General features: G+C 43.9%; 1 protein-coding gene across 1 annotated transcript; it reads left to right on the top strand.

The window, feature by feature from the left end:
* Nucleotides 1-1,045: 1,045 nt before the first annotated feature.
* CMTR2 (cap methyltransferase 2) lies at nucleotides 1,046-10,033 on the top strand. The gene is made up of 2 exons (XM_075040419.1): nucleotides 1,046-1,074; nucleotides 3,054-10,033. The coding sequence occupies exon 2, from the start codon at nucleotides 3,073-3,075 to the stop codon at nucleotides 5,365-5,367; it is 2,295 nt and encodes a 764-aa protein (XP_074896520.1). The 5' UTR covers nucleotides 1,046-1,074; nucleotides 3,054-3,072; the 3' UTR covers nucleotides 5,368-10,033.
* Nucleotides 10,034-27,820: the final 17,787 nt, after the last annotated feature.

Below are 27,820 nucleotides of genomic sequence, written 5' to 3'. Positions count from 1 at the left end.
GCAGCTTGCACCCTCTGTCTGCTGTAGTAATTAATCTGCTTTGACCTTCCTGTCTGTGCTTGCAGATTAGATGCTGTTTTGCTGTCTAGAAAGTGCACGTGTATTTCCAGGGATGTTGCACTAGATGCTTGATTCTGCTCATTATTGCTCTGTTAATATTTCAAGGTTCTTGCCTCCTGCTAATCCAAGTTGGGTGTAACAAGTTTCCTGGGGATTTAGAAAGGGCAGCAAAATGGGTTATCATGTGCAAGAGTTGTCTTAAGTATCTGTTTGTGGGTTACAGAGGCCAAAGCGAACTCTTGAGGAGCATCACTACTGACTCTGGAGATGGACGCTGGCCTGGAGAGTGTGTCTTGAGATGTGGTATCTGTAGGCCTGGGAGATGATGGTGCTTTGCTCTGGCCCTGCTCCTCGGTCAGCTGTGTCTGCAGGGCAGATGTCCCAAGTCTTTCAGTTAAAAGATGCAAGGTGCTGAGCCTCAGTCCTTCCTCTCCAATGGATTGCTAGCAGATCCCAATGAAGCCTTCCTCCTGTTTTTTCTGTGAGCAACCTGTAACTATTACTGTGTGGTAAGTGCTAGTTGAATAATTTCTACAAATATTTCTTATTTCTTTTAGGCTGCACTACTGCTGGGAGGTGGTTCTTCTGCCCCCCCCCCCCCCCCCCCCCCCCAGCCGCTGAAAAAGCTAGCCAGCTCAAATGAGCTGAGTCTTCTGGTGAAAAGCAGCCTGCTTCCTAGCTCCTGTGAATGAAGTGGCCTCAAACAGGTGACCTGCTTCCTGCCCTGCCTGAGCAGCCTTTGCTCAGGGAACGAAGGCCCTCGCTGCTCCTCACCCTCTCCCAGCAGTAACAGGGATGGGTGACTCACCAGGTATTCCGCCCCTGAAAGAACCCTCCGTGTTTATTTATTAAATAAATAAATACATAAGCAGAAGCTCTCCTGGCCCGGGGGGAGGTGCCTGCGGCGCCCCACTGAGGAGAGGGCAGGGCGGCGAGGAGCGGCCGTAGCGAGGCCGGGCGGCGGAGCGAGGGGGCCGGGCCTGCCTCCCTTCCCTTCCCGCCGCAGCCCGCCGGGTAAGAGCGGCTGTTCCTTCTAGGCCGCGCGGCAGCCGCGGCCTCGCGTAGCGAGCGGGCGGCGCGGGGAGACACCTCAGCCGGGCGCGGCTCTACGAGGGGCCGGGGCGGAGGGAGGCGGCAGGGCCGCGCTGCGGCGGGGCGGGCTGTAGCGCGGCGGCGGGCGGGAAGGGGAGAGCGGGTTTCCCCGGGGGGCGCGGGTGGCGGCGCGGCCCTGTGAGCCCCCAGCGTGTGCCGGGGCTGGCTGCTAGGCAGGGGAGAGGGGTCTGGTGTGCGGGGCGGCAGCCTTCCCCCGGCGCTGGGATGGGTGAGGAGCTGCAGGATGGGGAGGAGCCTAGAGCCCTTCAGCGGGTTCGCATCGAGTCCAGGCCAGTGGGGACTGGAAATAATTATAAAAAAAGAAAAAAGCAGGTGATTGCCTGTTCCCTTGTCGTGCTTTGGATGATAGCTTGTTTAGGGGTTTGCTGGTGCGAGCTGTAATTAAAAGGCCATGCTCATAGTTTGTATTTAAAAATGAAGTAAAAGTGGTTTAGGGCACAGTGGTCTCCTGGGTTTCCCTCCGTTTTCCTCTTCTCCCCAGTGCATGTGGTGAGAAGGAACTAGATTAAAGCCAAAATACATCTGCATAAAGGAAAGTGAAAGTAAATATGCTTATTGAAGGGCAGTCAAATTGGGGAAGTGAGGTGAAACTTCACTGGTATGTATATAACTATGTGCTTCTCCTCAGAGGGCTGATGGTTATGTGAGGAGACGGCCATGGTTGTGGGGCTGTAGCCTGACATGCTATGTGGACTCAACAGGAGTAGTAAAGTGTTTAGGTTGGCCATTCTTTGTCCTGTTTGCTTCCAAAGTTTCTCCACTCTTTCAATTTTAACCTAGTATTTTTTTTCCACACTGAACTGTTTTATAACACTTAAGATCACTGTATTTTGCTTCTGAGGGAATGGGATGATTAAAATGATATGCTGAGGGATTTCCTGTCTCTTGTAGTAATTTTGATTAAATTATTTTGCTTCAATGAACATCTTGGTATTGAATAGATTGTTGGCTGGCTGATTTCTGGTTAGTGAACCTAACTTCTGCCTTGTATGCTTTGTGCTGTGCACTGGAGCAGATGATAGCAGACTCGTTAGCTTTGCGCAGAGTATGCTTGTGTTAGTCTGCCTTTATCCACTCAAAGCACAACGCTTTGTACTACTTTCTTCTTTAACATCAAGCACCAGTTAGCATTGACCATGGATGCAACAGTCTTTTCTCACTTTGCATTTATTGGTATTTTTCCAGTAGAGAAAGCTAGGCGTAAGGACTTGCAGGGGCCTGGCAGAGAGCTGTGATGCTGAGCACAGAAAAGGGATTTTGCTTGCAGGCTGGTGTGAAACCTCTCACCAGGGTCTCTTCAGCTAAGGGGCTGTTACCGAGGGGATTCTCCCAGCATCACACTGGGTTTGGTGGAAGAGGTGTGAGTGTTAGCTTTTGGGAAATAGGAGGAGCAGCTGTGCTCCCTCTCAAAGCTGCTGTTGCTTGTGGCTCCCTGCTCTCTGTACTTTGAGCTCTCGGATAAATACTACTATAATCGGATTAAAAGATTTCTGGGCCACTTATTTAATTTGTGTAGTATGTGGTATGGTCTCTTTTGTGACTGAGAGATACTTGTATGTAAGTGTTTAGACCTATATAGTGAGCAGAGAATTCGGAGGTCAGCAAACAGCCAAAGCAGCAGCCAAGTCTTCTTCACTTTCTATGTAAATAGCATGAAGGGTGATTGGACCTGTGAACCTCCTGATTTCCAAATAGTCTTATTCAGGATAGCCCTCATTTATTTTCTTCATTGGTGCATGATTCCGTGAAGCATTTCTCTCATTCTGGAATACAGAGGTTAAACAGGAGAAATTTTTTTTTTAAAAAGCTTTGTCTATTTTTATATACATATATATGTATGACTGGAGTGACAGTGTTTCTTCTCCCGTGCTATTCTCCAGGTTGTGAATCAATCCAAGAATGAACAAATGTAAGAAGCCTTGTGTTGACCAGACTGCAAACCTTGAAAAGTTCAGTCCTGAAATTCTTTCTGAAATTGAGAAGCTCTTTGCGAAGAAGTTTACTTACACTAAGCCAGTGAATAATGAATGGCAGCTACCAGATCCCAGTGATGCTTTTACGTGCAATCATAAGGAATTCAACTCACTCCTGGCTCTGAAGAACTCTATGAATGAAGTGAAGAATCAACTGAGTGATAAGAATCTGGATGAATGGCACCAGCACACCTCGTTTACCAATAAAGCGGGGAAAATAATTCCTCACGTGAAGAAATCTGTGAATGCTGAGCTGTGTACCCAGGCATGGTGCAAGTTTCATGAGATCCTGTGCAGTTTTCCTCTTCTTCCTGAAGAAGCTCTTCAGGGTGGAGAACTGAATTCTGTCCATCTCTGTGAAGCACCTGGAGCTTTTATAGCCAGTCTCAATCACTACTTGAAATCCCACCATGTCCCTTGTGACTGGAATTGGGTAGCTAATACTCTAAACCCCTATCATGAAGCAAACGACAACCTGATGATGATCATGGATGACCGTCTTATAGCAAATACGTTGCCGTGGTGGTACTTTGGCCCGGATAACACTGGTGATGTGATGACATTGAAACATCTAACAGGACTTCAGAACTTTGTAAGTAATATGGCCACAGTTCACTTGGTAACTGCTGATGGCAGCTTTGATTGCCAGGGAAATCCAGGTGAACAGGAGGCTCTTGTCTCACCCCTTCATTACTGTGAAACGGTCACTGCTTTAATGATCCTAGGCACTGGGGGATCCTTTGTTTTGAAGATGTTCACGCTGTTTGAACACAGTTCTACCAACCTGCTCTTTCTGCTAAACTGCTCTTTTGAGGAGGTCCATGTCTTTAAGCCAGCCACTAGCAAAGCTGGAAACTCGGAGGCCTATGTGATTTGTCTTCGTTATATGGGCAAAGAAAGCATTCATCTGCTGCTTTCTAAGATGATAGAGAACTTTGGAACAGAAATGGTCAACAAAGCACTTTTTCCCCAGCATATGCTGCCAGAATCTTTTCTTAAAATACATGAAGAGTGTTGCATGTTCTTCCACAAGTGCCAGGTAGAGACTATCTCTGAGAATATCCATCTCTTTGAGCGCATGGAAGAAGCAGAGCAGATGAAACTGAACAAGTTAAGAGATTGTGCAGTAGAGTTCTTCATGCAAAGACTTCATATGAAACCCATTGCCAGAAATAACTGGCTTGTCAAGAAATCTCAGACTGGTTGCAGCATGAATGCAAAATGGTTTGGGCAAAGAAACAAATATTTTAGTACGTACAACGAAAGGAAGATGCTGGAAACCCTGACATGGAATGATAAAGTGGCAAAGGGCCATTTTGATCACTGGGCTGAAGATCATAGTTTAAATAATGCTGGTAAAATGTGCATCTTGGAAGGATTGTCTTCTAACCTCGAGTGTAGCTTGTGGTACATTTTGGAAGGAAAAAGACTACCAGTGGTAAAACGTTCTCCGTTTTGTGATGGTCAAGTCTTTGAAAATCTTAATGAAGCTATGAATGAATTGGTGGGGGGGAGGCTGAAAAGCAGACAAATGCTGCAGATTTGTCACTCCTGTGAAGTTCTTCCTGGGGAACTGATACTGGCAGAAGTGTCTGATCTTTCCCAGAGTCATCAGGAAGTCCTAAATGGAAGATGCAGTGACAAATTCAAGTGCCTTGTGGTGGACTTTCCATCCCTCTGTGATACTGAAAACCAACCCAGTATGGAAATAAAGCTCCTGGACTCGGCCACACTGCTGACTTTTAGCTTCTCTTTGCTTTATGATGGAGAACCAAAGTACCAGCAACAGCTTTTGGAGTGTGTTCTGCATTCGTTGAATCAGCTTACAATGGGAGATGCATTGATTTTGCCTATTCTTTCTTGTTTTACACGCTTCACAGCTGGCCTGGTCTTTATACTGCATTGCTGTTTCAGATATATCACGTTTGCTTGTCCGACCTCCCATGAACCACTAAGGACTAGTGCTGCTTTGCTGTGCGTTGGTTACCGAGGCCTCCCCAGTCCAGTTGTTGAATATCTGCAGCATCTGAAGAAACTAATGAGCTCTTTATTAGATACGGACTCTCCCCAGCAAGTTTTGCAGTTTGTGCCTATGGAGGATCTCCTCCAGGGCAAACTGTTGGAGTTCTTATGGGATTTGAACACAGCCATTGCAAAGAGACAACTCCACTTGATTGTGCAAGCTAAGCAGCAGCAAATGACTAGTAATATTTCACTTTAGAATAATTCTAGAGTTGAGTGAGTTGCTGTTGCTAGACCTTGTTTCACAGGCAGGTAGAAGGTGTTAAAAACATTGTTAATGTGAAGGTAACTTTAACTGTAAAACCTTGGTGTGACATTGTTAGTGCTGGGAGGATGTTTTGAGGTATCAATCCCACTTGCACCATATCGTCCTGTTGTATGTAAACCTGAGGCTTAATCTCAGGGGTGGGGGACTTGGGAGGGACAGTGATTGCAGTGGAGAAACTTTCTCCTCTGTCACAGCTCTCCCTGAGTCAATTTGTGTGCCACCTAGGTCAGAACTGTGGCTTCATGATGAGAGGTGGTATGGTGATTTATATGTCTTGCATCAGGCCAGACAATGGGGGATGCTGTTGTGTGACATTAGCCCTCTTCTGTGGACCAACACGTGGGAGCTTTGATGCACCTGTGTACTTTTCCAGGGTTTGTAGAAGCTGAAATGTGAGATTCGGGCCAGAACGTTCAGCAGTGTGCAAGCCTGATGAAAGACTTGAGGGATGAGTGTCTTGTGAGCAGGCAGCTGTCTCACAAAGGCTGGGTTGAAAATGACTGCCTGTAAGCAGTAGCAGAGGTGTCCAGGCAAAGATGCTCTTGGGTTTTAATTTTGTTTATGCAAAGAGCAGCAGGCTGTATGGTTTTTGACAGGTTATTGTATGGCTTTGTCTCCCCATCAATGAATGGGCTGTTATGTTATTTTTAAGTGGCTTTTGGGTCCTCCTTAGAATAATTTGAGACTCCTGAATGAAAGTGAAGACTTGCTTCTGTCTATGGCAGCAGCTATTAATGAGGAACTCCTAATGTTATTCAGGCTAAAAACGTGATCATGCACAGATTTGTGTATCAAGGAATGCTTTGGGTACCACTGGAGAAGCATTAAGCTGAAGAAATACTTTATTTCGGAAAGTATGATTAAGATTTCAGTTGGTTCCCCTTAAGGATAAAAATGATGAAATTGGTAACTGACTGTTCCTTTAAGGGAGTAAAATTTTATTTTCCATATTGCTCCTTTGAGAGCTAAATTTTGAGGCCTAAATTTTGTATATTAACATTTAGTTTTAAGTTTGTAGTATATGTGGAAAAAACCTGCTCAGAGGGAGAAATGATGTTTAAAGGAAAAATAGCTTTGCTGTTGATATGTGCAAGATCTTGCAGAAAAAGGTCAAAAGAGTGAGTTAGTAAGAAGGAAAATGTAGTCTCCTGATGAATTACCAGTCACCTTCTGGAAGCATTTCTAATTGTATGGTGTTGGAGCTTGAAGGATAATTGATTACTGGTAAGGGATTAAAAGCACTGCTGAAAAACTGTTTTGTCTGGAGGTGCTGCACATTTAATAGGCTTTCTTGCCACGTTGATCGGGGCAGAGTTTAGTGCATTTAACAGTTCATTTTTTATTTAATAACATGATAGGTGAATGAGTTGGTGGCTCAGGTCTAATTCATAACATTTTTAAAAAATCTTGCTTTTTACAGTTGCACATAAATAGAAGCTGCCTAACAAAAGCTTCTGGGATTGGTCATTGTCCATTTTAATTTATTTAAATAGAACTTGCTCTTTTTGCTGTGAGCTGAGTCATGCTCCTCTCAAACCAGGAAGGAAGGGAACAGAGGCTACAGATTGGGAGATAACATGCAGTAAGAGCTTCTCCTGTAAATCATTTTTTGAACCTGTAAGCTCGATTGCAAGCAATGCCACAGATGACTTTCACCAAAGAATAAAAAAGAAATGCTGAAAAACAAAATAAGGAAGGGGGGAAGAAATGCTGTAGAAGAATGGATGATGAGACAGTATCAAAGATCACCTGTAAAAGCCATCTTTATGTGAAACAAAAAGCAGAATAAAGGTATTGTCCACCAAAGACACCCCTGTGTCTCTGCCACTGTTTCAGAGGTGATTAATGCTTCTGAAACTCTCACTGTGCTGAAGCATTTGAAAAGATGTCTCTTAAAGCAGGGGTAAATGAGATATTTCAAGTGCATGGGCGTGCTTACACTGTGATATTCTGCCATGGAGGCATGAGTAGCCAGAAGCATCTCATCTAGTAGGTACTTAAATAACTTGGGTTTTTTTGTTACTAACATTAGTCTAATATTTTTAAATTATTGTTTTACAGTTAAAGTAAAATCCTGAGGTTACTGACAGACCGTGAGGGAAAATGCATTTATTTTTTCAAGCTTTCCTTGGTCTGTTCTGTACATCTGACAAACTATGCAGGCTTCCTTGAGATTCCTCCCATCCCACCATTCCCCATATTGTCAGACATATCTGTCTTTTTTCATAAATTTTTAGGAGAAAAGCTTTGGGGAAGTTAGGACTCTCTACTTCAAGATACAGTAGACTGAGCTGGTGGGGAAGCATAATCCATCCGTTTGGAAGTATCCCCAAAGAAATGTGTGCAAGCATTCCTGTGGAAAGCCAGATCTCTAAACAGAAAGAAATCCAATGTCCTATGGATCTTGATGGCCGATTTACTCAAACTTTTCTGTTGGCAGATGTGGGGAGATGACAGGAGAAATGCTTTGACAGCAGCTGTTCCTGTTAAAAAGAAAGGATGTGGTCTTTTTTTATTATTACTCTTGTCTTAATGGCAGGAGTTTCAAAGTTAAGAATGACACTTGTCCTTTTAATTGTGAGAATCCTGCATTGTCCTAGCTGTTTTTAGACCAAAGATTTCTTTGACAATAAGTGACACTTAATTTCTGTTGTGACTTTTGGAATATGTAAGAATGCACGGGAAGAATGTATTAACCTTTGTGGAGAGGGTCTGATGACTCCTGCCTTCATCGAAGCTGTCAGTTTTTGGCCAATTTGATTTGATTTTGGGTGACACCTGATGAAGTGTCTCAGTATCCTGGCTGCTTTTAAGTTGTTTTTTTACTGGTTTGAAGATGAACTGGATATTGGTTTTCATAATTAGGAGTTTCAGGCTTCACACAGGGGAAAATAGAGGGGGTGGAAAGAATAAGTTGGTTATGACATGATTGAGATTCATGCAAACTTGAGGTAAATTTAGTTTTGCAGCTCTGCTGTTGCAGGTTTCAATGAAGGACTGATATCTAGTCCCCAATGATTAGCTATGAGTTACATTATTTTTCTGGAACTTTTTGGATCTTCTGTTTTAAGACAGCATAACATTTTGAAATCAGTTGCATGAAGGTTGAATGAATTGGGTACTCTGCTAAGTGAAAATGCTGGTTTGTTTTTTTTTTAAAGTTGAGTTCCATTAAAGTTAAGAGACTTGCTACTTATTCTTACTAAATTTGTGTTGTATTGAGATTCATTTGGATGTGCACAGATTGTGTGTGTTCTTGCCACTGGCTTTCCAATTTAATTTCTACCAAAAAAAAGAAAAAAGAGATTTCTAGTATGAAATCTGGTAGTCTATTAGAATGATACTAATTGGTGTCTATTCTTAATTTAAGCTGAATATGTCAAATTACTGGTTGTAAAAGTAGAGTATGTAGCAGAATTGTATTCTATTAGAAAAACAACTTGGGACTTAATGGAAAGAGATTAATATTGCCCATGTAGAAAGTAGGAGGAAAAAAACCCACCTTGATTTCTGACCTAAAGCTGGGTGCTTTAGGATGCAGAATAACATTGCTTCCAGTGAATCAAGGATTCAAGGGTTGACCAGTAAGATGAAGCCTCAGAGCCTTATAGCCTCCTGTTACCATCCGTAAAAACTGTCTTTTGACATCCTTTTAATTTACAGTTGATTTAATTCTTAGTAGTGAAGTGGGGGAATCCCTGTGTAACTTGTCCTACCATTTTGGGTGGTATGAAATGGTGGTGTTTATCAGTACTAGTCCCTATTTCCCACTTTTAAACCAGTGTCTCTAAATTTCACCTTGTAGCCTTTGAATATCAGTCTTTTATTTTTTTTAAGCATTTTAGTGAGTGAAGACTGAGATTAAAATTTCCTTGCCAAAGTCTGGTAATGGTTTTTCCAACTCATTCTTGCAACTATTTTTGTGAATGCCATGCTGATATCCTTAGTTGCAGTTCTTTTTGTGCTTCAGTCACTTGACAGAAAGATCAAATGGAGCTGTTTATGCCAGAAAAGTGCTCAGCCCATGACTGTTCATTGCTTACTCTTTAGGCAATAATTTGGATTGCCATCAAGCCCTCTCTTGTGACTCCATATGGGTCCAGAGCTGATTTCAAGCCTTAAGAATGAAAATTTGCTAAAAGAATTAGCCAGTGGCTGCAGACATGCTTATAACAAGCAGAACCTTTAGGAGACATTTAAATGCAGGAAACTTATCCACCAGCCAGGAGAGGCTCATATAACATGCAGCTGGCAGGATTTGCTAGCCTTTCCTTGCTAAAAATTGTTAAAAAAAGGCTTTGAGGCATAACGACCTGAACAAACAGTTCCCCAAGTTGTGTGCCATCTTTCTTGTACACATGGGTATGTTCATGTTTGCAGGTGTGGAAACCCCCAGGATTGTACAGCCATGAAGATTTCACTTTAATCCATGTATGCTTTTGTTTTGAAGGATGTATGTATTTTTCTAAGTAGATGCGGGTATGTTGGTTTACATGGCTATTGCATATTTTCATTTGGTCTGCAAATGAGTGTTAAAAGACCTATTTTGAAAAGAAAGGGGAAAAAATGTTGTTTGGAGGAAATAAAGTATTTTATTTTAGGTTTAAAATGTTTCTATTTATGTGTTTCTTTACCAAATGTGGAAAAAACCAATGAAGCATGGTAGGGAGAAGTCTGGGGAGGTTTAATATTTCATTTTTTTGAGCCACAGTTTCCTCATCTTGCCATTTTGATCCATCCTTAATGAGCAAAGGGTACAGGGGCATTGGAGCACACTGCTCAGTGGGGGTGGTGTTTTGTTCTCTCACTTTCTTTAACCGTCTTTACTTTTTCAGTTTGCTATCTCAAAGAGAGACTCCAGTTGCAAATGTAGTCAAAGCAGTGTGTAGGAGGCCTGCACACAGTTCCGTCGGCCGTGTCACCGAGCCTTACACTCTACATCCCCTTGTATGGTTGCTGTAGCTTTTTAACAGCAAGGGTTTTGTCTTAAGGATCTTCAGTGGCTATGACAGCCACTCTGGTAGGACAAGGCTGTAATACACTGTACTTCTGTCTGCAAAGTCTATTATTAGTCCTTATCCAAATGTTTTCATTCCAAGTGCTTGCCTTAACTGAATGGTACTAAGAAAAAGCTGTGTGCCTTACTCCTCAGGGTTGGCTCTGCTGTACTGACAAGGGTTCTGGCTGATTGTCTTTTGTTTGGCTATCCAATTTGTCTTGAGACTGCTTGCTAACTAGTTTTGATTGCGATTATTAATGCTAATTTTTTTTTAATTGCCTTTCTCTTTGGAAGTGAACTTCAAATTAGAGAGCTGGGGAAGATCTTTCTGTGTCCTGGAGGTATGAGATGACACAAGAAATGTATACTGCTCTGATACCTTAATTTCTTTATAGCTAGTAGGTGTTTGTTGTGTTGAGGAAACCTTTAAACCAGAAGTGGTGTTGAATGTATGCTGAAATGCAGGACAGTGTCTTGTTTGATTTTAGTGAAGCTCTAGATGGTAAACATTGGCTGTTAATGTCAAAATGTACTTCAGGGGACATGAGGACTTTAGAAGTGAATGGTCTTTGAAATGGGGGGCTGCGTTGGAAGAGCCTGTTAGAGGGGTTGTCAGATTGATTTTGGTGGAAATGCTGTTTCATGTGGTTATACTGAATTATAGGGAAATATAAGTGCTCAGAATTGTATTCAGACTCAGACAGTTCTATGAAATGTTTGCATTCCCAATGTTACAGTATAAAAACAGTGCCTAAAAACATATGAAATGGCAGATTAGAAAGTAAAGGGAAAATGTGGATGTCTTCATTTTACTGCTGCAGACCTTAAAATCTGCATATGTGACTTCTTCAGACCTTAAAGTCAATTTATATGCTACATTATGTTGATTATGTAACTTGTTTGAATTTTGATAGATCTTAATATGCCAGTTTTTGAGTTTAAATAGTTGCTGTTGAAAGCTAAGCCAAATCACTGAGCACAAAGCAAGTCAGCTCTCTCCCTGGCTGAACAGATATTTAGCAAATTCTCTCTTACTGTGTTGTGTCAGGTCCTTGGTGTCCCCCAGCGAGACTGGGGAGATGAAATTTTACCAATAATGCAACTTGTACTTGAACTAGTGCACCGCAGTTAGTGGCCCCTTTTATTAAAACAATATTTTTCCTCCATAGGAATCTCGAACACATCTATTAAAGTGCGTCTTCATAGTGCTTTACTAAATGAGGATGACTGTTGCTTGTTAAAGAATTGATTTATCTAAATTGGGGGATAGTAGTGAGAAGTGGATGGATATTCAAATCTTATTTGTTGCTGAAGGCAGAGATCATTATCTGTATAGCTGAGAGATGAATGCTGCCTGATGCAACTGAAAGCTCATGCGGAGGTCCCCTTAGGTCCTAAGCTGTCAGGTACCTGTGCCTCAAAACAATGACCCAGTAGCCAGTTGGTAATGAAACCTCAATTAGACTAAGGAATGAAGGGACTGTGGTGGTGAAGTGCCTTAACTTAAGTCTCTGGTGGCTTAAGGTGATTAAATACTTGCTTTATAATCAGTTGACTGCCCCAGGTTGATGACAGAGCACAACTCAATGCTGTTGAGTTGCAATGTAATGAAATCTGTCTTGGGGTCACAGTTAAACTCCATTCCAAGGTGGCTGCTAAATAGCTACATGTTCCCTCAAATAATGATGCTCTCTGACAGATGAGTGTTCGCTGAAGGAGTGCAGGTGTGGGGCAGAACTGCTGCTCCTGGGCATTTCTGAATCATGGGACCCATCTGAGCAGCTGGGGTCCCTGCCTTCATTACTGTAGCAATGCTGGTAGAAGGTACCCAGCTATGTAGCTTGAGTAAACCACGCTGCAAGCTGTGTAGACAATATATAGAGCCCTGTGTGGAGTAGATCAGTAGCACAGGATGTGTTTAGGATTAGTGCACCTAGGACTGGGATGGCTATAGGATTCCTGGCTGATAGAAATGGTCATGTTCAGCAGTGGAGGCTTGCTGTCACACCTGAAAAACACATAGCAGGCCTGCATCTCTTAAAACTGGCATTGAGCATTGGCACAAACTGAAAGGGACTTGGAGCCAGCTAACGTATTGGGAGTGAGAGGAGAGCTAGTCCAAAAACTTACCTCTGCTCTCTGGGGACACTGAAGAGGCTAGTCCTCAACCAGGGTGAGCCTGCACTTTGCATGGAAATACCAGAGCAGGCTGGGTGTTTAATAACTGCCAGTACTATGGCCTTAACTATAAATCACAAAGTGATTTCAGGGTGTTAATGAAATTTAGATTTATAGAGAAGTACAGTTATGCTGAAGATGCACAGTTAATAGCACTGGCACTGAATAAAACCTAAATTGGCTTTGTTTCCATTATGAAAAGGGGTAGTATAAGCCCATAAATTTATATTCTTGTAAGTGGTTTGGCTCTTAATTATGTGACTAGTTTTGTGAAAGTTCTGTACTTTAATATGGTTTTCAGACTTGGAAACATGTTCAAACCTCTGGATATCGTCCAGCTTTTAATTCCCACACCTTCCACATGGAGTAAGTATCGCTGCTCTGTGTGAGAAAACTAAGACCAGATTCTAACTGTACTTGCTCAGACTTCTGGGGGAGAGTTTGAATAGGAAGCAGATTAGCCTCCAATGTGAAATTCAGTCTGCCTAGTTTCTCAGTGGGTTACAGAGGGGACAGACAGGACAGCTGTTGCTCCTTAGGCTGGATGCTGGGACAGAAGGGTTTGCTAAAGTGGAGCTAGAACAGCAGTTGCAGGTCTCTTCCGAGTCCTCTAGTGTGATTCTGATTAAAAAGTGTGCTTAGCAAGTGTAACAGACCTCAGAACAGGTTTGGGTCTAAGCGCATGTAGTGGCTGAAAATACCTATTTACATTTCGGTAACTGACTTTACTCATCAGCTCACTCTTTGCAGTTTTGGAGTGACCCGAACCATTTCCTGAAGGAAACAGTGACAGCAGCAGTCTCAGGAGCATGAGTAGAAGTAATGAAGCAGTAATTAGCAATTAATAAAATGTGGTGAAACTTATAATTTTCATAACTGCTGCACTGGCCTAGAGGTCTGATGCTGAAGTGGAGTAGTCCCTTGGAAATCTACAACTGTGAAGCTTAATTATCATAATTTCCTTTAGACACCATCTGCTCTTAGAGCCAACTTGTATATTTATTTTTTCACCTGAAGGTAGATGAGGTTTTAAGGACTGCACTTCTGTGGCTTTTCACAGCAGAGATTGATTTGAAGCTGATATAGGGACTGAGATGGCCTTTGTGGCTGATGTATCATGTGGAGACGGGGAGGGCAAGGTTCTGTTAAAATAGCCAGCAGGGTCTCAGAAAGGTGTTCAGATACAGGAGTAAGTGGGAAAAACATGGACAGAACCTCCTCTCTAGTTTGCAGAGGGTTTTTGCCCTGTTTCCAGAGGGAATACAAATTGAGACTGTGCTGTCTGTATGCTCTTCTCTTCCCCTCCCTGCCTCAAACCCTTCTGAACTGTCTGGAAGATGTCAAGTTCTTATAGATACAGTTATGAAAGGCAAGGATTGGTAAGTAACCCTCCTGACTTGAAGTTACCACTGGATTACAAACAACAGGCAAACCCCAGAGTCAGAGGCCAATAACTCTTTTCTGAGGAAGAAGGACACCTCGTAGTAGTGGTGATGCACAGTGGTGAAGCTGCTTGCTCCTCAGCTCTGGTGTTTTGTTTTGCTTTGCTTTACCAGTCATGTGCTGTTTTATGCCTTGCTGAGCACTGTAAGGTCAGCTCAGGTCAGAAGCCAAACTACATCACTACTCCTTGCTCTCCTAAAGATGAGCCTGAAAAATGGTCAGATCATGAAAACAAATAGCCAAACACCACCTGCCTTCTCCTGAATGCCCACCATGTTAATAATTGATGGCAGGTGATAGGAATAAGTCAAGAGAGTCAGGTTAGGCTGAATTTTTTTGTTTTCAGCTATAGGAATGCCCTATGGACTTGAACAGAGCAAAACACTTTTCAAGCAGCAAAGGTGAGAAAGTGGGACATGGGAATTTTGGAAGACGTAAGTGCAATTTTAGATGTCACTCGTTTCCACTGAAGGGTTGTATTAAGGATTCAATTTTGTCTTGTGTAAATCAGTTTTAATTAATAGAGCAGATGCACCAACAATGCATCTGGAAATGAAATGGAGGAGAAAAGAAAAGAGGCAGCTGGTGCTAGGGGATGTAAATATTTGCTTTTTGGGAAGTGAAGCTCTGCAGAAACTTCAGAGACTCCATTTCAAATTCAGAAGCCTATTTCTTTTGCCTGTGGAGATACGTGGAGCAGAAAAAATTAACTAACCCGTAATGCTTTGTTTGATTCTAGCATGTGTCATGTAGGTAGCATAAGTTTTTGGAATAAGGCCAATGCATGAAATCTTGCTTCCTACTGAAATATTAAGGCCTGATCTTCATGTGAAGCTGAGGGTTAAAAAAAAAAAGCAAGGCATGAATTAGGGCTTTGCATGTTTTGGTGGGACCCTCCACAGTTCCGCTGTGTTATTTCTGAGGACTCTGCTTGAACTGCAGAAGAAAAGTTTTTCAAATCCTTCTCACTTTCTTTCAGTATCAGACTTTTCACAAAATCCCTGGCTATTTGTGTTATGATTCGGAGAGCTTTTTGTTCTGTTTTGTTTTTTGGTTAGTGCCTGTAACTGCTATGAAGAAACTGAAAACACCAGCCTAAAAGCACAAAGTACCACAGCAAATACAGAATGTAAAAAGCAAAACAAAAGAAAAACACTTTTAAAACAAGTCATGTCTGGAGAGCAATGATGTCCAACCTGGAACTGGCAATCCTGGAGAAGGAAGACAATAAGAAGGAGTTGATCCAGAGCAGGTTTTTTCTACTTAGTCAACTGGACAGTGGGATGGGAAGGATTCTCTAAGTAGGAAAAGTGGTAATGCAAGTATTGTTAATGCTTATAGCAAGCTCTCTGAGGAAAGGACACTTTCTTGCTCTGCAGCTTTGTTTGGAATAGTGTGTTTTTGTGCCTTGATACTGAGAATGCTCCATAGCAGAGTGAACACCTCAAAATGGCAGTACAACTCAGAGGTGGACTGGATCTGGATTGTGGAGAAGCTCCTCTGTCCTTAAAAATCATAGAAGGAAGCTTGCAAGTGTGAGTAGTTAGGGTTTTCCAGACCTGGGGAGCAGAGTAATTACCCTGTCTATACTGCGTTTGCATTGTAAAAGCTTGTGTACAGTAATGCCTTGCTATTTGTTGCTTCTGTTTCAGAGCTCTGCTGTCAGTTATTTAATACCCTACTCTAGTTACTGTTGTCATTGTCCTGTTTTCCTTCATCCTTCATCTGTAATTGACCTTGGTGAGCAGCAGGCATCTGAAGGTGATGATGAAAATGTAATGGATAGGAAGAGGCAGCAGGACTACTGGCAGTGAAAGATTTGTCAGGTGTTCAGTCTCGCAGGTGAAGCAGCTGAGATCCTTCATCAGCAGAATGGTGATCTGTTTGAAGATGGGTCAGACAGGGTCACTGGGACATCATGAAGTTAAATTTTGTGTTATAAAGGGATTTTCTACTCTAAACTTCAGGCAAGTAAGCAGTTATTTCTTGGTATTTTAAAAGCAGTTAGAATCTCCTTTACTATTTTTGTCTTTACCAGGTGTTGAATGGGCAGCTGACAACCCCAGTGGTCTTGCTTCTGTCTCTTCATCTTCCATGTCATGCATGCTATCCTTGTGTATTTAGGTTGTGTGCATTTCTGGAGTGCCAGCACATGTTCATCTCTATCCCATTGTTTCTTATGGGGGAAAAATCAGAGTGCAAACAGTTGCACTTTGAGGATCTCATACTCAGCAGGTAATGGGATATGCCTGAAACTGTAGTTTGACTGTATGGGGAATTATTGCAGAACCAGAGTATTTAGGGTTGGGGAGTCAAAATATTTCAACAGCAGTGAAGAGAGAAGGATGCAAAGCTTTCGGCTACAAGCCTGTACACACTGAATGTGCATATACTCAAATGCATGGCTGCATTGCCCCAAACTGCAGAAGTTATTGTGTAGAAAAGCCCTTGGTTAGTGGAATAATTCTCTGTTGTTGAGGATTTCTGGAAACTAAATGGAAGAGGTGTTATGCTTCTATCTGACTTTTTTATGCCCTCACTACAGCCAGGGTCACTCTGTGTCCTTTGGGTGTTCATTTCTAGTCTTGGCCTTTTGTCTGAAGTTGGTCCACTCAGTTTTTGTGCTCCTTAATGATAAGGTAGTCTATGGTGAAAACTACATGTCTTCATCTGAGTTCACGCTGATAACATAGTTCATGATTATTCTGGCACAGGGATTGTCTCTTATGCTATTAAGGTGTTTGTTGCAGAGTCTGGTACTTGTTCAGGGCAATCACAACTCTGGAAATCAGCGGTACCCTCTGCTGCTTAGCCATCTGTGAGCCCAAGTGGGACATCCCATAAACCTGGGAGCGGTTTTAACTATGCAGTCCTCGTACAAGGAGTTACTGAGGCAGGACATTAAAAGCAAATGAATCTTACCTGGCTCTGATCTTTTCTGACCCAGGAAATCTGTTCCCAGTGTGATCTGGCAGCAAGTACTGGGAAGTGAGTTAAGTGTAGGCCACCAATCTGCTGTTGTGAGCCGGCTGGAAAGCTGTTGTATAAAAACAGCCCTCCTTGCTAAGAAGAAATGGTAGATCTTTGCTTATTTAAGAATTGTCTGTTACTACTGTGTGCCACAGGTCTAGATACCCACTGTGTTAGTGTGGTACAGACATCTAGTTCTGAACCGTCAGCACAGTTTGTGAAAGGTATGGGATCATTCCTGGATCTGGGATACAACTTCTTTCCTAAAGAAAATGAGTGAAGCTGCATGCTTCTGGCTAAACTCTCTTCTAGCTAGAAAAGTGGCTATAGCAAGCTGGGGACAAAGAGAAGGCTGTCTAAAACAGATGTGAGCCCAGTGCCAGTTGGTTACTTAGGGATGCTTGAGCAGTAAAAGAAGGGGAGAGCTGTGTCCCCTTCAATTGTAGATGGAGCACAATCCAGGCAGTAAAGCAGGGATCCGAGTGTATAAAGACAGCTTCAAATGCTTGGAGCTGTAGCAGTGCTGCAAAGTGCCTGGGCACATGGAGGTCTGGAGAGAGGGGAGAATGCGAACTTCTGGAGTTTGAGGCTCGGAGGGCAATGAAAAAATGTGCCTCCAGGCTCAGTAGACTGAGTGTGGGGGGCTATGGCAGGTGGGACGAGGCTGTGCCTGGAGAAGGTATTTGGCTAAATGCACAGCTACATCAACTGTAGTCACCAGCTTCCAGTAGCACCATAAATTGTGTAGGGCTTGACCTTCGCTGACTGTGAAGCGTCAGGTAAACCTGTTGGCTGATGTTTAAATGCTGGGGTAACCTTGCTTGGCAAGGGGAAGCTTTGGAGGCAATACTGTGACAACAGAAGTGGTGGAAAGCAACAAGAGGGAGCAATTTGTTGAATTATGCTGTCAGACATTGCAGACCTTTGATGTGGCAAAGGGAATCACTAGAGCAGAGGGCATGGAAATCTCTGTTCTAGCTGGCTTGTTGAGGAAGACTAACGTTTTGTCAAGGACTTGACTTGCTGGCTTCCTGCTGAGCTGTGGGATGCAGTTCTCAAAGCTGGTTCTATTTAGATGGAGCTCTGCTTCAGAGCTGCACTTCAAAACCTCTCAGAGAATGTACCCGCAGGGGGGACTGTAATTGCTGTGTATTTTGACCATAATGATATGGGGGAAAGAACAGGGGCAGCTGTAAGGAATAAATAAGATGTTATGTCTGATGACTCTCAGATCTTATTTTTCTTGTGTTAGGTCTGCTGTGGAAGGCAGGAGGAGGGAGTGGGAGCCCGGGTCTCCTTAGCTGTGCAGGTGCTCCTTTTTTAATCCAGGCTCAGCAATGGGATGCTTATTAGAAAGCGGGAATCAAGAATGAAGACCTGGGGCAAGCTCTTTCCTAGCAGAACTGTGCTGAACTCTGTGCTCTTGTGCCAAAAGATAATTTGCCTCCCGGTGCTGGAGGGCTGAGCAAATGCTCCCTGCAGAAGGGAAACAATTTGCTTAGTCTCCCCCTTGCCCTTTCTTTTTTTCTTAAGGAAAGAGGGCAAACCCTAATGAAGACAGGATCACTGGCACAAAAAGTGAGTCATGTGGAGTTATTTTCAAAACTTGGATTGCCTCTATGAAACCACAGCAGAAGAGGAATGTTAGGGTGACTGAGCTTTGGATTTAGCTTCTGCTGTGGCTCTGACAAGCCCATGAGCAATTGCCCATCCTACCGTACATGACTGTGAGGAGCACAGCCCACTCTAACACCTGTCAGAGTGAGCATGTTGGATCAGGAGGGAGCTCCTCTTCTGCAGGTTCACCAGCTAGAAAAGAGATGGCTTCCTGTCCTCACCCTGCCTCAGATCTGTGCCAGTTGCCTTCAGGAAAGGAGTGGTCTTGGTCTGTGTCTGGGCAGCAGAATGGGATATTTACCTTGTCAAACAGAGGTGTGTCTAGGGCAAAGCAAAATACTAAGTAATTTTTTTGATGAATGTTAATTTTCATTCTGATTTCATGCTGCCTGAACTGTTTTGTCAAATCCTGGCTGTTGTCCCCAGCTGTCCATCACCAACTCATGTTTTGATAGCTCTTGTCACAAATAACATGGTAAAAAGATCTTGGTTATTTTATATCCCCCCCCCCTTTAGAAGTCTCATTTACTTTTTGCAGCTGTCCTGACTCTCTTCCCCCTATCATTACTGGGAAGCAATGTGGCAATTAGAGGTGGCCACCCCCAGGAGGAGGTGTGCTCCGCTGGCTTTTAAAGAGTTTGCAGTGCTGTACTTTGTGCTCATCTCCAAAGCTTTTCTGTTCTCCCTGTGTCAATGGATTTTAACGTTATGCCATTCCAAGTACAGTAACATCTGTACAGATACAAAAATGTGAGACCAATCCATGATCTAGACAAAGCCTTGATTCTTTTAATCTTCTTTGGAAGGTATATTGCCCCACATTGTCTCTCTTCCTCCTTTTTTCCCCTGAATGGATAGCTGTCATCTTAACCGCTTATCTTGGAGGTGATGTAAAGGCATCTATCGCTTAAATATCGATGTGCCAAGCAAGGGCAGAGAAAGTAAGAGATGTCTTCATTGGGGCATTAGCCCTTATAGTTGTAGTGCCAGAGGGGGATGCCTCTTCTGAAGGGGTGGTGTGATGTTCAGATCTGAGTGCTGCCAACCTTTGGTCGTGTCCTAGCTTTGTCAATCTTTTTCACAACTGGCTGCCTTACCCAGGTTTTGCCTGCTCCCCTGGTTGGGCTCTGGAGCTGTTCAGTTGCTGCAGGCCAAGTGGCTGTTGTGGGAATCAGACTGGTCAAAGACACCAAGGCTTGATCTAATAGGGAAGGAAGCTTTTTGTGGTCTAATTGATCTTGCTGATAACTTGCAGGAGGTATTTTATTTTGGGTTTTGTGTAAGGTGGTATAAAGCAGTCCCATGCAGCTGAAAGCTAGAAGCAAGGCTATTTCAGGGCTTTGAAGATCTTTACTTCAGTGACAGCTGACTCACTGCTGCAGTGGTTGGTTTTATTTTGCTTCAGAACCAAACAAAAATGTTCCTTTCATGTCCTTTTTCCCTGAGGTAGGAGAATTCCTGGAAGTCTCCTGATGGAGTTAAGGAATGTCTTAATCTTTTTTTCCTGAAATGGCCTGAGTGCAGCTCTCAGAAAGCTAGGGTTTGGAAGCCTGGGACCGCTGACCTGACTGGTCTGAGAGGATTCCTGACAGCAGGACTGGACTGCAGATACTGCAGATGAGGCTGCAGGTACTGGAGGGAGATGGTGGATGTCTTAGTGGGCTGACCTTTTTTGTTGGAGGGTGCTGTGCTCTGCGTACCACTGCTAATAAGCTGTTTTCTGTTGGCAGGGCTGATGGCCCATCAGCCTGTGTTCTTGGAGACAAGCCCACAGGAATCCCTTGTTAGGAGCTTCGCTGCAGAGAGCTTTGTCATATCTTGACAGTGTTTGACATTTCCCAGACAATGCTTAAATCTGCCAATTGACAATATTTAACACTCTCCTCTGTAAAAGCCTTCCGGTGGTGATGTCTATAAACTTTAGTTTTCCCTTCAAAGAATTGTTACCAAAAGCTTCTGTGTTTTTTGTCACTTGCCAAATGCCACTGGTGAACCTCTACTTTGGTTGCTTTGGGCTCTTACATGTTGCCTTTAATTAGGATGTGTGCTTTTCTGGCCAGAGCTGATTAACAGCTTTCTGGTGACTAACTCTAGGAGAAGAACAGAGGGTTTACTGTGTTGCTTCTCATACATGAAGGAACAATTCTTTAGCCCAGGTGTCTTTGGACATGTCTTCTGGGAGGGGGATACCAGGCCTCAAAAATCTAGCAGTTTATGCCAGCTTCTGAATTGTTCTGTTTCTGTCCTGCTTCTGGCCTTTAATTTGCAGAGACAAATTAAGGCTGTGTGATGCACAGAGGTTCAAAGCAGGGTTACCTATTCCTCCAGGACAGGATCTGCTGATTCAGCTCAGTATTTTAAGCAGGCATTGCATGCAAGATGGAGCTGAATGAATCCTTCTTGCAAGAGCTGGTAGCGAGGATGGATGAGCAGTTCATTCACAGTCACTTAAACACTGAAGGAAATTAGATTTGTATATTTAAAATTGCTTTCTTAACCAGTGTTTAGCATTTTGGGATCTCAAGGGTTAAAATACCTCTGGGAATTTGGATCAATATATGGGGATTTAAAAGTGCTCTAGATTAAGCAGGCAAATAAGTTAAACTGCATTTAGCTAATTCCCTGGCTGTGAATAATTCAGCCAGCCCTCTGCAGAAGACATCTGGGGCTTGTCTGGTGTTCATAGTGGAGGTTTCAGACTTTCTCAAAGACATGGTTGGTCTGCAAGTTACTGCTTTACTGACCAGAAGGTGGTGGGCTGGGTACTACTTTGGAAGTAGTCCCTTTTGATGGAGACCAGAGACCTCTGCTTTTCTGTCCTGGACTACTTCTGTCCTGGACTACTTCTGTCCTGGACTACTTCTGTCCTGGACTACTTCTGTCCTGGACTACTTCTGTCCTGGACTACTTCTGTCCTGGACTACTTCTGTCCTGGACTACTTCTGTCCTGGACTACTTCTGTCCTGGACTACTTCTGTCCTGGACTACTTCTGTCCTGGACTACTTCTGTCCTGGACTACTTCTGTCCTGGACTACTTCTGTCCTGGACTACTTCTGTCCTGGACTACTTCTGTCCTGGACTACTTCTGTCCTGGACTACTTCTGTCCTGGACTACTTCTGTCCTGGACTACTTCTGTCCTGGACTACTTCTGTCCTGGACTACTTCTGTCCTGGACTACTTCTGTCCTGGACTACTTCTGTCCTGGACTACTTCTGTCCTGGACTACTTCTGTCCTGGACTACTTCTGTCCTGGACTACTTCTGTCCTGGACTACTTCTGTCCTGGACTACTTCTGTCCTGGACTACTTCTGTCCTGGACTACTTCTGTCCTGGACTACTTCTGTCCTGGACTACTTCTGTCCTGGACTACTTCTGTCCTGGACTACTTCTGTCCTGGACTACTTCTGTCCTGGACTACTTCTGTCCTGGACTACTTCTGTCCTGGACTACTTCTGTCCTGGACTACTTCTGTCCTGGACTACTTCTGTCCTGGACTTCAGACAGTGGCTTTCACAGTGGTCCCATCTTTCAACTCGGGTCTGCTTTTTGTCATTAGGACACAGCTTTGTTTTGCCAAGGCTGAGTGAATTAAGATATCCTCTACTGCACATCTGTGGGAGATGTACCCCTCTAGCAAGGCACATTCTAGCAAGGCACAGGACAACCTTAAAAATACAGAAAACTAAACCTCCCACTGATTACTTGATGGGAACACATGTCGAGCTTTTTGTCTAGATTGCATCCATGCTGCTATTAGCTTCAGGAACCTAGTGCTTCTAGCATTGCATCTTCTTCCCTGTTCTTCCCCATGTCCTGGGCAGATCTTTGTTTCAGTATTTGGCCCTGCTGTTTCATGATCTGTACCCTCCTGGACTTGGTTATCAAGCATTAGGATAGACTATTGGTTTTGCACTGTGTTATTGCAGTGGTTGTGTAAGTGACATGTGGACATGTCTTAAGTGCAGATATGTGGAGGTGACAAGTCCCCATTATTTTGCCCTGACTCCAGAAAGAAATGAAGACCTTCAGTCTTTTAAATTTGGATGGAAATGAGTGATGGAAAGAAGTTACATACTTTTAATTTTAAGGGATCAATGAAAGAATAATCCTTTGCTCTGTTCACTCAACTAAAATGCTCTGCAGCTGTATGAATAGGCAAGCAGCAGCTCTGGTTTTGCCTTGATTTTTGCAGTGAATGCTTGTTGTATTTAATCTGCTGGGCTGTTATAAGCAATCTCCCTGCAAGCAAGAAACTTGTGAGTGGCTGAGCTGAGATTTCCAGGTTCCTAATCAGAGGAAAGACTGTCCTAGCCAAATCAGAGTTGGGCTCCTGATTGCATCCTGATAGAAAAGATTATTCATCCAGTGGAGGGAAAAAAAAAGCGCTGCTATTTTATTGAGTGTTTTGCACACACCGGCTGAGCAAATTTTGGCGCTTAGTACATGTTATGGCTCTGCTTTTCTGAGCCCATGAGCTGGGTTCACTTACAACTGGCCTGACTCTTGGGGAGTGTTACCTGCTTTCTGACTTTTCCTCCCTTGTGGGGCTTAGGTGCTTTGGGAACCCTTTTCCTTCTTTCCTTTTCATCATCCCACTTACAACATGCTCTGTCAGGTTGTTTGGGACACTGGTGTCTCTTCACTATTTTCTGGCTGAAACCCTTTGGTTTGGATAAGCAACTCTGGATGTCCATCTCTGACTTGCTATATTTGTATTCAGCTGATAGACTAGGAAGTGGAACAGACATTACTGCTTCAAAATTAACCTGCTCCTACCACTGCAGGGAGCTCTGGGTGCCTTTGAGAGACGAGACCTTGCAATTCCTATAATATAGGTAACTAACTGAAGCTGGGATATGCCCTTTTCGTGTTACTGCTCCAATGACCACCTTTAGTTTTTCCAGGAAAGAGAAGAAGCCTGAAGAGATGTAGCACAGCGTACCAAAAAAATCAAACTCTTCCTCCTGACTTTGTTACAAGAGCCAGTTCAGCAAGAATCACTGACATGCTGACCTTCACTCCTCTTCTCACTGGAAACTTGGGTCTTCATGCACTTCTTCCTGAAAAGGTCCCAGGGCAGACATTAGCACTGTACTTGGAGCAGATACAAGTCTGCACCAATTTGTTGCAATCACCCATATTTAAAGGCAAGTGGTACTTACTCATTCTGCAGTAGCAAGAGAGCTGAATTAAGAACGCTTTGAAAAATTATTGTTGCTATCAGGCTTTAGGTTATGGTGTACATGCTCACTCCCTGTGTGTAGTATTGGCCACAGGGATGACCACCATCTGCCTCCCCACCCCAAGGAGCACAGAGTTGCCAGTCTGAATGGTGATAAAGCTTCGCTTAACCCATGTGTTGGATGCAACCAGCTTTTTCAGAGCAAGGTGCAAAGGCTTGTCATGGGAGTGTGTCAGATAATCCAGCCTATACTATGCCTCCTGCTGCTAGTTAGAGATATAGCAGTTCCTTAAAACAGTGGCACTTACTATTCTTTTACTGACTATATGTTGGTCTTAGTTTTGAGAGTCTTGGTGGTTCTTCCATCTTAACACTCAGCTTCTCTGACAGGTATGGAACCAGGGGTTTCTCTGCCCAACATTCCCTGGCAGCACCCCATGTACAGAGAAATACGCTAGTGTTTATGCCATGGCCTTGATGACTGGCCTTCTTGGTGCTGTTGGATTGCAGGAGACCGTGAAGAAGAGGTAGGTATCTTACTACGTTTGCAGGACCAAAGATAAAGGCTGCTAAAAAAGGTTGCTCTTATTTCTGTGGGATTATTGGTCTATAACACATCTTCTGGCACTCGTATGCACAAGGCAGATAACCTCCATGTCTTTCTGCTGTATGCTGGCTTTCCTCTTCGGTATGAAGCAGCTGGTATTTTGGTCTCAGACAATAGTTCAACAGATGGCTGCTTAAAAACAAAGACACACCCCAAGCAGGAGACTTTTTTCTTCTTTTCAAGGAGCCAAGGACTTCAAAGGCATGTGCTGAGGTTAACTTCCAGAACAAGGGCTGCTGGATGACAACACGCAATATCTCTTGGAGCCTGTGTTGTAGTTGAGGACAAATGTGTGTATCCAGTAACTCTAAAGGCAAGTGAAGGCTTTTGTGATCCAGAGAGATGGGGAATCTCCATCCTGGGAGATATTTAACACTGCTGGACACATCCTTGTACGATCTGTTTTAACTTTGGAATTGTCCATTTTGTGCAGAGGGGTTGGACCAGAGACATCCAAAGTCTCTTCTACCTAAATTTTTCCATGGTTCTGTGCCTGATCCCACTGATGACCCATGCAGTCTGCTTTATGAGGAGCGAAAGGAAGAGGAAAAAAGCATTATAAAACATGTAGAAATGTAGCAATATTCCCATCTGCTGCAAACTTTGCTGAGGAGCAGATGCTAGCTGCCTTTTCTCTCCTAGATGAATTTATTTTACTGGGAAATCAACTGCTGTTGCAGTGAAGTTGCCAGATGGACCTTTATGTAGACTTGGGGCAAGTGGGAATGTCAGGGGAATTTGGGAAGGCAGGGAGCCCATGCTGGCAGCGGCCCCTGCCCTGCCAGGGGACCAAGCAGGGCTTTGAGGGGGATGTTCCGGCTGAGTTCCTCGTAGTGCTTCTTTCTTCAAGAGCAGCTGTTTCAGGCTTACCTGGATTATGACCATAATGAGAGAGGGTTTCTTGCTGGGCATACATCCCCAGGAGAGGTGGTGCTTGGTATCTCACCTTTTTTTTCATTTCATGCCAGGTGTTTCTAGGCCTTGAAATTTTGCTGTGGGCTCAAATGGATGGTTAAGTCAAGGAGGACAAGTGTAGGATTAGTTCCCAGGGAGACAGGATGTGGGCAAGAGTTGTCCTCTCTCCTAGCTTTTGCGGGAGACAAACAGCTTTGTGGGCCAAGAATAGCAGGACTAATGATGGGCATTTCTAAAGGGTTATGTGCCTTCAGAGCTCTCTGCAAACGTCAGCCTGTTTGTCTGCTGCCCTGCAAATGCTGCTTGCTGGGGAGGAAAAATCCTGCTCTCCCAAGTGAATGTTCCTCCCCAACTGCTTTTCAGCTCCGTTTGCCAAGTGAGACTGAAAAAAGGGCTGCCCTTATGTGCAGGGACTGTGGATTGCACACAGATGCAGCCCAGCAAGCTTGAAAGCATGGAGGGGCTGGTCTGACCTCCCCAGGGTCCTCTCCAGAGTTCAGGGCAGGGAGGGACCAGCATGTGCCATGAGGCAGAAGAGCTTTCTGAGCCATGGAGAGGAGCAAAGCTAAGCCCAGGGACCGAAGCTGCCATCATAGACTCAGATGTCCTGGCTGAAGGGAGATTTGCTATGTAATTTGCTGCCTCTGCCTGGGGAGGGAGGGCTTGCAAACCAGCATGGAGGGAGCTGTGTTCTGTTAGCAGCTGGAGCCTTCCAGAGTCAGCCTGCAAAGCTGTCACTGCTTTTGCTCATGGAGAAGTATTATTCACAAGCTGGCTTCCTGACCAGTCTTGTTGCTGGGCTAATTACCCATATCTGCTCCATAAGGAGATTCATAAGTTCCTCTTGCAGCCCAGCTATTCTTTGTGAAGGCTTGATGTAGCTAGCTTGGTTAATCCCAGATGTATCTCTAATGAGATATTATTTGCAAAAGGAGTTCTCGGTGCTGGTGAGACCAGCCAGGAAAAAAAATAGTTTCCAAACAGGTTTGGAAACCTCTGTCTTCTAGTCATAGGAAAATTAGACCGATGCCATCTTTCTGAGTTCAGCCCAGCAAGTTATTGTGAATGTGTCTGGGAGAAATTGGATTCCAGTTCCTAATTAAAAAGATGGGAGCAGCAGCCAGGGAGGGCTTGTAAGAAGGTATATGCCTTGAGGCTGTGCTAAAGAGAAATGGTAGGTATTTGTTTCTCAGAAGTTCAGCTGATGGATGCCTCTACAAGGTCCTGGTGTCTGGGTATAATTTTACTTGCCCTGTTGTGTTTTTATTTAGAGATAGAGGATGCTGAAGGCTAAAGCCACCAGCTGGATGCTCAGTATCCTTTCCATTTCCGTCTTCAAGGTTTGGGGTTTTTTTTTTTTGGTGGGTGACCCAGGCAGGAGGCAGGCAGCTGTAACCTGACTGCAGATGTACTGGGCATCTAAGCTCACAGCAAATGTGGAATATGACACCTTGTGTCTTCTATGGGACAAGAGTCTGCTTGTAGGCAGTTGCTGGAGAGAAGCTGATGCATAATAAAATTAGACCTTAATTTTCCTGTGCAATATCATCTTCATCACACTTCTATCCACAAAGCTGAGATGCTTTTTCTCCCCTGCCCTTCAGGACTACTGCAGGTGCATGTTTTAAAGATATGTTGATGTAGCCAGTTTGCTGTAAGGATATGGATAAGATAAGGTTTGTCAGTAATACTTTTTGTTCCTATCAAGTCAGTCTAGTAGAAGATACCATTTTCTACTAAAAGCTTATTCTATATGTTGCTAAAAACACTGGGCTGCTCAGGCATTAGAGGGAGAGGCTGACTACAGAGAGAGGATGGATAAGCCTCTCCATAGTATTCACAGCACTGTGTTGAATGTGAGTTTTTTGCTAGCCCTTGTGACCTTGCCTTTTCCCAAGTAAGTATTGCTGGACTTGCCTCACAGGTAGGAAAGTTGAGTCCCTGTGAGAACAAACACCTTGCCTGCTCCCTGGCAGAGGTATGATTAGATGAGTGTAAATTTGTGACCTTCAGTGTCATCCTTGGCCCATCTTATGTGCTGTCTATGCCATGGGTGGGGGCAGGGGTTTTTTTCCTATCTATAGGAAAGAGGAAAATGTTTTGGGGTGGTTAAGGAAATGGGGAAGGTTTCTTCTCCGTGGCTTGGTTGCCCTGGGAGTCCCTGTGCTGCTTTGTAAGGGACAGTTGGAGGGCTGTCTCTGTGGTGGAGCCCAAGGGGGGTGCTCTGGGAATAGGAATGAAGCAAACAGCTTGAAAGGAGCCGTGGTGGATATGTGTACCTTCCTATATGACATCACTTGGGTCTGCTGAGGCTTCCTAGAATGCTTGAATACCTGAACTACAGACTGTGAGACAGGAGTGTGAGATTCCTGCAGACCCTGTTGGGGGTCCTAACTCATGTGCTGGGACTTTGTTTCTGGGTTTGCTGGTGCCCAGAGGCAGAGACATGCTGGAAAGGCTTCAGACATCAT

The sequence above is a fragment of the Buteo buteo genome, chromosome 11, assembly GCF_964188355.1.
Source record: "Buteo buteo chromosome 11, bButBut1.hap1.1, whole genome shotgun sequence".
NCBI classification, from domain to species: Eukaryota; Metazoa; Chordata; class Aves; order Accipitriformes; family Accipitridae; genus Buteo; species Buteo buteo.
This window is presented reverse-complemented; position numbering and strand designations above follow the sequence as displayed.

Excerpts from the sequence above, each read along its gene's own strand:
- CMTR2 (XM_075040419.1), top strand. The coding sequence starts at position 3,073 with ATGAACAAATGTAAGAAGCCTTGTGTTGACCAGACTGCAAACCTTGAA.